The sequence below is a fragment of the Cryptomeria japonica genome, chromosome 6 (genome assembly GCF_030272615.1).
Source record: "Cryptomeria japonica chromosome 6, Sugi_1.0, whole genome shotgun sequence".
NCBI classification, from domain to species: Eukaryota; Viridiplantae; Streptophyta; class Pinopsida; order Cupressales; family Cupressaceae; genus Cryptomeria; species Cryptomeria japonica.
Genome location: NC_081410.1, coordinates 663,545,538 through 663,558,076, shown reverse-complemented (window position 1 = coordinate 663,558,076; position 12,539 = coordinate 663,545,538). Strand labels below are relative to the sequence as shown.

The following is a 12,539-nucleotide window of genomic DNA, read 5'->3' as shown; positions in this document are numbered from 1 at the left end:
GAAGCGGTGAGCACTGCAGTCTACACTATGAACTGAGTACTCATCAAGAAAGGTAAGGATAAAACTCCTTATGAGTATTGGACTGGTAAGACACCAGTAGTAAGCTACTTTAGAGTGTTTGGCAGCAAATGTTATATCAAGAGAAGTAAACACCAGAGCAAGTTTGAAGCAAAAAGTGATGAGGAATATTCCTAGCGTATTCCACCAAAAGTAAAGCTCTCAAGTGTTTCAACAAAAGGACTTAGAGAATTGTTGAAAGTGTCAATGTTAGAGTTGATGAAGCTTCTGAGAAACCTAAGGAAACCAGCAGTGAACAAGTGGTAGATGAACAAGTGTAACCTTCTGGGAACCGGTTGCAAAACAGCTCTAGTACCAATAACAGTGCTTCTACATCGGTAGATGTTGATGCTGATGAAGATGAGGATGAAGAAAAAAAGCAAGAGAAAACAACTAAGATCATTCCTAGGTATGTAAAACTGAATCATGATCCAAAGCAGATCATAGAAGATAAGGATGCAGGAATTCTTACAAGAAGAAAGGTCAGAGAAAATTCTTGCATGATCTCTGAATTTAAGCCTAAAACATTTCAAGAGGCCCATAAAGATGAAGATTGGATCAAGGCAATGGAAGAGGAACTTGACCAGATAGAAAAGAATGGTACATGGTCTTTGGTACCCAAACCTGAGCATAAAAATGTCATAGGCACCAAATGGGTTTTGAGAAATAAGTTGAATGAAGATGGCACAGTGGTAAGAAACAAAGCCAGACTAGTGTGTAAAGGATATGCTCAAGAGAAGGAGAAGACTATGGAGAAACCTTTGCTCCAGTAGCTAGATTGGAAGGAGTTCGTATGCTTCTTGCATATGCAGCCTTCAAGGATTCAAAGTATATCAAATGGATTTAAAATATGCATTTCTGAATGGAATACTTGAAGAGGATGTGTTTATAGAGCAACCAGATGGGTTTGCCCTATCAGAAGACAGTGACATGGTGTGTAGGCTACATAAAGCCTTGTATGGATTAAATCAGGCACCTAGAGCATGGTATGAACGCTTACACTGTCATCTTGTAAAGATTGGATTTGAAAGAACAAGTGAAGATAGCAATATCTATTTGAAGTCAGAAGGAGATTAGATTCTGATCTATGAAGTATTTGTTGATGACATAATTTTTGGTGGAGATGACAAGATGAGTCATGATTTTGCAAATGAGATGAAGAAGGAATTGAGATGTCACTTATAGGAGAGATTAAGTTCTTCATTGGACTACAGATTCAACAAATGAAAGATGGAATCTTTATCACTCAGTCCAAGTATGTCAAAGAGGTGTTGAAGACCTTTGGCATGGAAGACAGCAAACTAGTTGGTACACCGATGGTGACCGTTGTAAATTATCAAAAGAGGATGACTCAACGTTGGTAAATGAGAAGGAATACCGATCAATGATTGGTAAGTTACACTATGTAGTACATAGCAGACCGGACATTGCACATGCAGTGGGCATTTCAGCATGGTTCCAGAAAAGTCCAAGACAATCCCACTTGGTAGCAGTCAAGCGGATTCTTAGATATCTGAAAGGAACTATTGACTATGGATTATGGTATCCATACAGTAATGATTTCAACCTCAAAGTGTTTACAGATGCTGATTGGGATGATAATGGTGGACGACCAGTGGTGCATTCTTTCTTGGTGGTAGACTAGCCTCATGGATGAATAAGAAGCAGAGTTGTATCTCTCAGTCTACAGCAGAAGCGGAATATGTTGCAACATTTATGAACTGCACCCAAACAATTTGGATGAAGGCATGTATTAAGTGGTTTCAAAGTTCCTGTATATGAAACCGGTGAGTATATTCTATGACAACACAAGTGCAATTAATATTTCCAAGAATCCGGTTTTACATGCTAGAACCAAGCACTTCAAGCTCAAGTGTCATTTCTTGAGGGAGAAGGTTTAGAACAAAGAGGTTGTATTGGAACATGTTTCCAGTAAGGAGCAGTTAGCAGACATATTCACCAAGCCTCTACCGAAGGCTACATTTACCTATTTAAGAGGTGAATTAGGGGTGTTGCCCCTTCAAGAGGTGAACTAAAGATGTGTACTCCACATCAGTCAGGATTGCATTGACAAATCTTTTTTAGGATTGGTGTGTCGAAGGATGCTACTCCTTAGGGGAGCAGCATAGTGGAACATAGTTGTGTGTGCCTCCACTTTGGCATTATTGTCCAAGGGGGAGAAGATATCTGCAGTATTGGGGAGAAAAAGATGTGAAGCAGAGAGATATCTTTGTATATTGCCATCAATGCCAAAGGGGAAATTGTTGGCATATGTGCAGAGCTTGATGTTGTCATTGATGTCAATATGCTGAAGTATGACCAGGTATATTGATATATGCACATTGGCAAGTGAACCAGTATGATGATGTAAACCGGTACATATGAAAAAGTGAAGCGGTATGTTTGTTCAAGGTGAACTGTATGTTAGAATGAGAACCGGTATATGGGAAGTTTTGTATCAGGGTTTTCATTTAGCATGACTACCGGCTGGTAGTCTCAGCTTCAGGGTTTCTGGTGATGCATTCCAAGCCTATGTGATTCAACCGATGACATCTTGTAATGAGTTAGCATTGTATATGAAGATAAGATCATGTTGCCACGTCAGCCTTGTGTGCGTGAAGGATTTCCTTGAGGATCTTGCATGGAAATTGATCCTATCTACCTTGGGAATGTGTGAAGTCTCTGTAAACGGTGGAGAGCACGTGATGGGTTATCAACTTCCTGAAGCGGCAAAGAATGAACATTGGAGAACATCTTGAGATCTATTCAAGACTGTTGCATTCAATGCAGTGTGATTAACGGTTAGGATTGAACCAACTGAATTGTTAAACTAAATGTTTAGGGTTTAGGGTTTATGCTACTGACCTATCTATTTCCTATAAGGTCGATGATGTTTTTCAATTTGAAGTTGTTGGCAAATGTTATGTGTGTATCCCAGTGAGTGATACTTGATTCTTTCCAGACCGGACAAGTGTGGTGATACCTGCAGAGTGTAATTGCAGAAGAAAAGGAGATAAAGTGGACCTGCCTTGGCATTGTGTGTTGTTATTAGATCAGTGTATTACCTGTTGACTTCTAAACATTTCAGTAGTTGTAAAATCCCTTAACCGAGTAGCTTTAATAGGCTTTTGTGTAAATCCTTTAACAGGGTGACTCAGTTCAATGAGTTCTTCAAATCCTCTTGCGAGATAAACCTTTAACCGGGTATTTAGCCATCCCTTAACCGAGTAATCCCTAGTAGGATCGGTTCCTAGTAGAACCTATTGTAAAAGTCTTTAACCGGACTAGGCTCCTAATAGAGCGGACTTCAAAAGAGTTCAAAGAACAGCTTGTGGGTATTCATCCCCGCCGTGGTTTTTCCCAGTTGGGTTTCCACATGAAACATCAGTGTGTCATGTGTGATGCCTTTCATGTGATGGTTTAGTGTTTTATGTCAAAGTGGTTAAACATGTTGAACTAGCAGTCATTATATTTCTGGTGATAGATTACTTGTTTATGCATAAGGGTGAAGTGGAAATGAGGGATTAGATTATGTGAAAAGCTAAGAGTTACCGGTTTATGTCTTTCACATTCTCACTATGTTTTACCAGTAGTATTTTGATTTTGATTTTGACCGGTGTTATTGCTTGCTAATCAAGTGCAGTGTTTGCAGTCAAACTGGTTCAGGAAAGAGATATTTTTGTCTGTACTGATTCACCCCCCCCCCCCTCTTAGTACCGGGTTGGTATTAATTGTTCATCATTTATTCATCCGGGAGGGAGGGAGAGAGAGAGAGAGAGAGAGAGAGAGAGAGAGAGAGAGAGAGAGAGAGAGAGAGAGAGAGAGAGAGAGAGAGAGAGAGAAGAAGGGGTATGGAGGAAGGGAGAAGTTGAGAGGGAGAGAGGTAGGGGGAGGGGAGATAGGGAGGGAGAGTAGGGGAGGGAGAGAGGAGGGGGAGGGAGGGAGGGGAGGGAGAGAGGGAGAGAAGGAGGGGGGAGGGAGAGAGAGAGAGAGAGAGAGAGAGAGAGAGAGAGAGAGAGAGAGAGAGAGAGAGAGAGAAGAAGGAGTATGGAGGAAGGGAGAAGGGGAGAGAGGGGGAGAGGGAGAGAGAGAGAGAGGGAGGGGGAGGGGGGGGAGGGAGGGAGGGGGGAAGGGGGAGGGAGAGAGAGGGAGAGAGAGAGAGAGGGAAGGAGGGAGAGAGGGAGAGAAGAAGGAGGGGGGAGGGAGAGGAAGAGAGAGAGAGAGAGAGAGAGGGGGGGGGGGGGACGAAGAGAGAGGGGAGAGAGAGGGGGAGGGATGGAGAGAAGAAGGGGGTATGGAGGAAGGGAGAGGGAGAGAGAGGGAGAGAGGGGGGAGAGTAGGTGGGAGGGAGGAGAGGAAGGAGGGGGGAGGCAGAGAGGAGGGTGGAAGGGGGGAAGGAGAGAGGGAGAGAAGAGAGAGAGAGAGAGAGAGGGGGGAGGAGGGAGAGAGAGAGGGGGGAGAGAGAGAGAGAGAGAGAGAGAGAGGGGGGGGGGAGGGAGAGGAAGAGAGACACAGAGAGAGGGGAGGAGGGAGAGAGGGAGAGAAGAAGGAGGGGGGATGGAGAGAGAGAGAGAGAGAGGAGAGAGAGAGAGGAGATGAGAGATGGAGAGAGAGAGAGAGAGAGAGAGAGACCATAACCACACACCATGTGGATATCTAAGGGGTCAAATGGTGTCCTAAGGGGTCATTGGAGACCATATGACCCCTAACGACACCCATATGGTGTCTTAAGGGGTCATAAGGTATCATAAGGGTCATAGGACATCATAAGACACATAACGACACCATACGGTGTTGTAAGGGTGAGACCGTCTTTCCTGTTCGTCTTGCCAGTGAGGACACTATATGACCCTTAGAAAAATAATATGACCCCTAACAACATCTCAGGGGTCATTAGGGTGTCCTAAGGGGTCCATATGAACTATCTGATCCCTTAGCACATCCATAGGACCTATAACGACACCAAATAGTGTCCTAAGGGGTCATAGAACACCATATGACCCTTTAGAACATCATATAGTGTTGTTATGGGTCGTTATGGTGTCTCGAGGGGTCATATGGAATCCTATGACCCCTTAGGACACCATATGGTGTTGTTATAGGTCATATGGTGTCTTAAGGGGTCATATGGTGTCCTAAGGGGTCACAGAACACCATATGACCTCTTAGGAAACAATATGACCTCTAATGACACCTAAGGGGTCATATGGTGGGCTAATAAAATGATATATTATTTAAAGTTATGAATAGAACATCATACAATAGAGCATCAGTAGTTTAGTTTTGATATAGCTAAGTTAGACCATTGTTAGCATAGAGAGACTCCAAGTGAACAAACAACGAGGCTTTGCTAAAATGCAAGTGTAAGAGCTTGACCTATTCCTAGAGTAGTGTCTTTCTAAAACATATGATGTTATTAAATTTGCAAGGTTATAGGACTGATCTCGATTGTGACTATAGGAATTACACACTTGATTTCTTTCATGGGTATGTACCCTTCCAAGCCTTTTGACAAGTGATGATCATCATATACTACCACTACCATGCTTACAAACAAACTTTAATTTCTTTAGGTGACAAGCATTGTGTAAACAACATGGGAACTCTCGCATACCCACCACTATCATTCTCCAGGACATCATCTGTGTTACTTCTCCCTCTTTCTCTTCCTACCGGTTGTTTCTTTCTAAAAAACATATTGTAGGTACTCTGACTCATCATTTTTTCTTTGTTGACACTATTTTCCACATCTTCTCTGCTCATTAAAAATGCATTCGAGAAGAATATTGTTGCAGGTTTCCTTGTTTGTCACGGTAATGCACCCGTGGTTCAATTTCAGACCCTTCTATCCTCCTATTCAATATACACACACAAATCCATCAGTCAATTTTCTTAGGAGAGCATACATGATAAAAATCAAAGAGGAAGTTGCAGACAAGAAATAAATTCACTTACTTATATAGAAGTGCAGACATGGTTGCAGTGGGGTATGGAGTGAGGGAGGGAGAGAAGAAAGAGGAGAGGGATGGGGTATGGAGGAAGGGAGGAAGGGAGGAAGGGAGAAGGGGAGAGAGGGAGAGAGAGAGGGATGGGGTATGGGGTATGGGGTATGGAGGAAGGGAGAAGGAGAGAGAAGGGGCAGAGAGAGGGAGAGGGAGTAGAGGAGAGAGAGAGAGAGAGAGAGAGAGAGAGAGAGAGAGAGAGAGAGAGAGAGAGAGAGAGAGGCACCTTGTATGTGCTTTAGAGGGGGAGACAATACACTTATATGTGTGTATATTATATACTTAATATATTATATATTATTATATACATATATATATAAATATTATATACACATATTATATATACAATATCATATTATACACACACCCAAAATTTAAACAAACTTAGACCCGTACGCACTATTTATAGTAAACATAGCGCGTACGTGTTGTTTATAGTAAACATAGTGCATATGCGCTTCTTACACCGTAAGTACCTCATACGCACTTTTTATACCATAAGTACCTCGTACACGCTTTTGACTGTTTAGGCTTGGAATAGTCCTGGATGACAAAGCTACGGTTTGGAAGTTTGATTTCCCTCCATTTCCCCCATTTTTGACGTGTTTTATTTTATCAATTTTGTCATCATCAGGTTTACACTTCATCAAGTGGGTATTTCTAAAATTGCCACCATATTTTCACCCATCTTCTGAGCTTTCTAACCATATAATTCTTTTAAAATTTGAACAACAATAACATATTATTATTGAATTTCTTGAACAACATAGTTCTCACAAACATAGGTGCACCATTTTTTTAATAACTTTTGGTATACTTATCCAAATTTAAAAAACTTTATATATTATTGTACTGCACTTGATTCTTTACAATATAAAAAAAAAATTGTATTTTTCGATTTGCTTAGTGCAACCTATGCTTCACGCACGAACCAGGTACCTAATTTTCAGGATGTTTTCGATTGGAAAAATCATAAAAAACAAAATACTCAACAAAAAAATACACATATTCTATTTCTCACTCTTTAACTATCTTTTCTGCCAAAGGATTTGTCAAAATACTAAATATAACTATGACTTTGTTGATCGCGCACGTCAGACACTATGTTATGTTTTTCGGAAAAATCAAGGTATGTTTTTCATGCGCGAAGGATTTGACCCCCTTAATCTTATCCAATTTTGAAAACATTTAGTAGTTTGGAAACTAGATTCAAAGTACTACAATATTTGTTCTTTGATTATCTTCATATCTTGAGTGGATGACTTTCAAATTTTGCCCTCCAAGTTCAGGTTCACCTGATTTTTTTTCAAAAAAAAGTGTCCACTTATACCCCCCTTTTTGACCACCATCTTTGTGCACTTACCCTTTTATTTTTACTAAAGAGCTCTTGGTAGCTCATGGAAAATTCCCACACTAGATGACTTCATTTTTTATCTATCAAGCGAGCAAGAAAAGTTAATTCAAATGGGTGTCTTGAAATCTACTAAGCCTCAAGCTCTAATTGCAGGAATTGAAAAGCAACAAAATGCTAAAGGAAAGAAGAAGAACACTAAAAAGGACAATGAAGGGAAGGAAGAAGATAAAATTGAAAACTTCAAAAAGGATAACTCTTCTCAATCAAAGTAAATTAACTATTGAGAAAGTTACATGTTCTTTATGTAAGAAAGCTAGTCATGAAGAACATGAATGCATGAAAAAAAAAATTGAGCACCTCACTTTTCTACTCAAAATAAAAAATATTGGGGTAACTGGTTTTGTTAAAGCATCTTCTTCAATAAAAAAAAAACTAAGGATAAAGAGAAATTAAAGGAAAGGCCTTATTTGCTACATCATCATCTTTATCTCCATTGATTATAAGTTCTGGTGCTACACACTCATATGGATTCTCTTGCAAGAGCTATATTGTAATGCACTAATATAAAGTGTCACACATCTTTGTACTTTGTCATTGATAGCATATTTGATGTAATCCTCTTGTACTCCATAGATTAGGAATATCTTGTGATACTTGATGCATGGCTCTAGTGAGACTTAGATTATACGAATCTACTATTGATAAGCATTTGGTTGATGCTCAAAGCAGGTGTCTCCATGTCTGATCTTTATTTTGTTGCAGTGAGTGATTCATTGGTCATTCTTCATCGACATTGGTACCTAGTTGTGTCACACTTTGACATTCTTGTTGCAACATTGCTTCTTTATAGGAGATTCTACTTTGAGGGGGGCTTCATGGTCTTCTCTTCTTATCTCTTTTTTGGAGGATAGTTTTTTTCCCATTGGGTTTTGTATCTTTAACCTTTTATGAGAGATTTCATTGTACATGGGTACCTCACCAGGCTTAGTAGTTGGGACCCATTCTCTTCTTATCCTCCTAAGTTATTCTTAAAGGGGGGTGTTAGTGTATTTATTTCATTTAATTACACTGAGCTTACTTAAGACTACTTGTCATCCATTTCCTACTTGACACTTGTTCATGCAAGTTGTCAAGATCATTTAGGAGTCAATTAGAGGTGTCAACTTAGTTTCGACACCTCATGCTAGTTTATTGGGAGGCAACTCGCCACCACTCATTGAGTGTTGGGTTCGACTTTTGATTCGACCCAATTACTCTTTCTATATGTTCTCTTCTTCTTCATCTTATTTTAATGGTCAACTATGCTCATTTTTAGGTTAATCTTGTGCTTGATTTTTCTTCATTAGATCTTGGTTATTTCACACACTTACATAGACAAGTAGTTGGGATTGAGTCCATTTGAGCCTATTTTAAATCCAAAGGTCAAAATCACACTTATGCCTATTTAACTTGAGATAAGAATCAAAAAATATAAGAATCATTTTCATATCCTTCTAATATATGAAGTTGGTTTCACTAGAGGCTCTGGTCAATGGCTAACTTTTACACAAATATGTCAATTGGATGCTAGTCTTAATATTGAGAACAAAAGGGCCAAAGTGAGTCTAAAATGAATGGAAAATGTGTGCGCACATTTCACTCTTACAAGTATATTTTTTCATCAAATATACCTTTGTACTTGAGTCTTCCAAAATTTTATAAATCTCAATCATCCAATTTAACCTCTAAACAAACCAACCAAATTTATGTGATGTAAAGTTCAATAATAATTAATTTTAAAAAATGTAAACCATGAAAAAAACTAAATGATATATAAGAATATAAAGTACTTTTCAAGAAAGTTTTACTTAAACATCCAAAGATATAATAATCCAATGATCAACAATAATTTTACCTCTTATTCACATAAAAATGACAAATAAGTATCCAATTAAGGACGGTTTACTATTTGTGATAAGCACACAAAGGGTGTCCAATACATTTTCTATGATCGTTTACATCAATTTGTAGCGTGACACAATTGTAGTATCTGTGACCACAGCGACGTTGTCACCAGCAACATCAATATGAGACGAGAAAACTATTAGACATACGCCTTCAATTGTCTCTTTGCATTTGTCTTTTGTATGCCAAGTCTTTCAATCGTGCTATGACCTAATCTCACTCACTTTTCCTGTATTCTAGAGGCCTACCCTGTCTCTTCATTATCCGTTTGTTCTTGGATTTACTTCTGTATGTATCGATTTAGTTCAAACATCGAATCGTTTGCTTTCGATTAACTCAACCACCACCAGTAATGGTTTTTTTTTTAAGACTCCGAGTTGTATGCCCGAGTCTAAGCCGGTCGAACACATATTCCTGAGGTTTGCTCCTCTGAATAACAAGATTGAAATGAGCTGGTTGAAATTATTGTTGACAGTGCTTGCAATACTTGTGCATCTGCACAGGTTCAATTCCCAGGATGTTTATGTTTATGGAGCAGATACCATTCCGCTGGGAGGCTCGCTCAGTGGAAATCAAACCATTATATCAAAGAACGGAACTTTTGAATTGGGATTTTTAAGTCCCACCGGAACCAATAATTGGTATGTTGGTATCTGGTATGCCCAGATTCCAGAGAAGACCATTATCTGGGTAGCCAATAGGGAGATTCCTCTCAGAAACATGCCAGGAGTATTAAAACTGTCTACTGACGGGAATCTCAGACTGTTTGATTTAGATGGGCGATCAATTTGGTCATCCGACAACATGGTGGAAGCCTCTCGGGCAAGGATGTTGGATTCTGGCAATTTCGTCCTGGTAGGGGCGCACGATACTTCTGTGTTTGTTTGGGAAAGTTTCAAGCATCCGACGGATACGTGGTTGCCAGGGATAAAGCAGTGGAAAGGCCTTCAACTGACGTCTTGGAGAAGTAGTTGGGATCCAGCGCCTGGATATTTCTCTTTCGGAATGGATCCATCTCCACAAAGTAAGCAGATTCTGCTGCTTTATAACGAGAGCATTACATACTGGTACAGCGGACAGTGGACTGGTGACCATTTCAGTGATCTTCCGGAATTGGTAGATCAAAAGATGGTGTCCTTGTCTTTTGTGACCGTTTCTCCTTTAAAATCATACTTGATCTTCACATTGAATCCACAGATTGCAAGTGCCAAGGCGCGGTTTGTTTTGGACAAGAGTGGGCAACTGAGAATGTACTTTTGGGTTCAAGAGATTGGGTGGAACTTGGTGTGGTCAGCACCAGCAGATGGATGTAATGTGTATGGCGTCTGTGGGGATTACGGAGCATGCAACAGCAACAATATGCAATTTTGCAGCTGTCTTCAGGGCTTCATCACTAAAAACAATCGTGCCTGGAATTCCCAACAGTGGTGGGCGAGTGGCTGCGTTCGACGAGATCCCCTGCAATGCACTGTCAATGGCTCCACTGACGGTTTTCTGCAAGTGACAGACAAATTCTTGAGCAACGAACAATCTGTTTCTTACCCACAAGAAGTAATGCTTGAGGGATGTCAGGCCGCCTGTCTGAACAATTGCTCCTGCACCGCTTTCGCTATCACTGGTTCTAGTCCTCCTGTTTGTCAATTATGGTTCGGAGAGTTATTAAATGTTCGCGATTCATCTGATAACAGTTCTGTTTACATTCGGTTGGCTGCTTCCGATTTCGGGGAGCCGTCATCCATGCGAGCACGTAGAATCCGTGAGATTTATATTTCAGTTGCTGCAATTGCATTTTTCATTGCTGTTTTGGCCCTTGTGTTCGCAGCATGGAGACTTCGCCGTTCAAATCTACAGCCGCAGAAATTAGTCGAGGATGACACGCCAGCGTTCCTGAGGATGTTCACCTACAAAGAGCTGCAAACTGCGACAGAGAATTTCAAGCATAAGCTGGGAAGCGGAGCCTTCGGCTCCGTCTACAAAGGATCTCTACCAGACAATACACTTGTAGCCGTTAAAAAATTAGAGGTTTCAGGGCACGCAGAGAAGCAATTCCGTGCGGAAATAAGCACAATTGGAAGCATACAACATGTGAATTTGGTCAGCCTTCGTGGGTTCTGTGCAGAGAAGCGTAAAAGGCTACTGGTTTATGAGTACATGGCCTATGGCTCTTTGGATTCCTTCTTATTCCCGCGAGATTCAGAAGAGAAGGTGTTGAACTGGAATGCCAGATTTCAAATAGCAGTGGGTGCTGCTCGAGGATTAGTTTATCTTCACGAGGAATGCAGAGATCGCATAATTCACTGCGATATCAAGCCCGAAAACATTCTCCTGGATGTGGATTTCAGCCCCAAAGTGGCTGATTTCGGCATGGCAAAGATAGTGGGCAGAGATTTCAGCCGTGTATTGACAACTGCGAGAGGAACGAGAGGGTATGTGGCTCCAGAGTGGATCTACGGTCTGCCCATAACTCCCAAGGCGGACGTATACAGTTTTGGCATGATGCTGCTCGAAATCATTTCTGGGCGAAGAAATGTCGACTTACATCTGCAAATGAGCATGCAATTCTTTCCCACATGGGCGGCAGCTCAATTGGAGAGTGGAAACATAGTGGGTATTGTGGATGAAAGGATAGCTCATATTGTAGATATTGAAGAGGTAAGGAGAACTTTTGTAGTAGGGCGGCTATGTATTAAAGAAGATGAAAATGACAGGCCAAGCATGTCTCAAGTTCTGCAAATGTTGGAAGGGACGATGAGGTCTGAAATTGTATAAATTGTTAGATGCTCATCGACCCCAATGCTACCTTCACAATTTAGATGCTTGCTCAACTTTTTGTAATCTGCTCATAGATGATGTCTTCTAGTTTTAAAACTTTATGTAATCTGCTTATAGACGAGGTCTTACATTTTTAAATATTATCATGTTAATTTTTTTCTTTTTTCTTCTTCCTATGATAGATTGTTAAATTGATAATAGATTGTTAAAGTGCAATCTGTAATGTTGATTAAAAAATATACACAATTTTTTTCAGAAATTTATGTGCATAATTATATAGACTGTAGAAAGTTCATGCCTACTAAATTTTATTTATCATCTTTTTTATTTAAGGTAAAGAGTAATTTATTGAAATAACAAAAATAGATTATATTTTATTTTTTAGATTTTTAAATGGCGAGAGTCATAAT

The 12,539-nt window shown here is 40.1% G+C and overlaps 1 protein-coding gene across 1 annotated transcript; it reads left to right on the top strand.

Annotated features, from left to right (window-relative positions):
• Window positions 1-9,762: 9,762 nt before the first annotated feature.
• On the top strand, window positions 9,763-12,224 carry LOC131070730 (G-type lectin S-receptor-like serine/threonine-protein kinase At2g19130). The gene has a single exon (XM_058006347.2). It carries the CDS (start codon window positions 9,805-9,807, stop codon window positions 12,124-12,126), a length of 2,322 nt encoding a protein of 773 aa, XP_057862330.2. The 5' UTR covers window positions 9,763-9,804; the 3' UTR covers window positions 12,127-12,224.
• The last annotated feature ends 315 nt before the right edge of the window (window positions 12,225-12,539 follow it).

Bases quoted from the DNA above. Each gene is read 5' to 3' on its own strand.
- LOC131070730 (XM_058006347.2), top strand. From the start codon at position 9,805: ATGAGCTGGTTGAAATTATTGTTGACAGTGCTTGCAATACTTGTGCAT.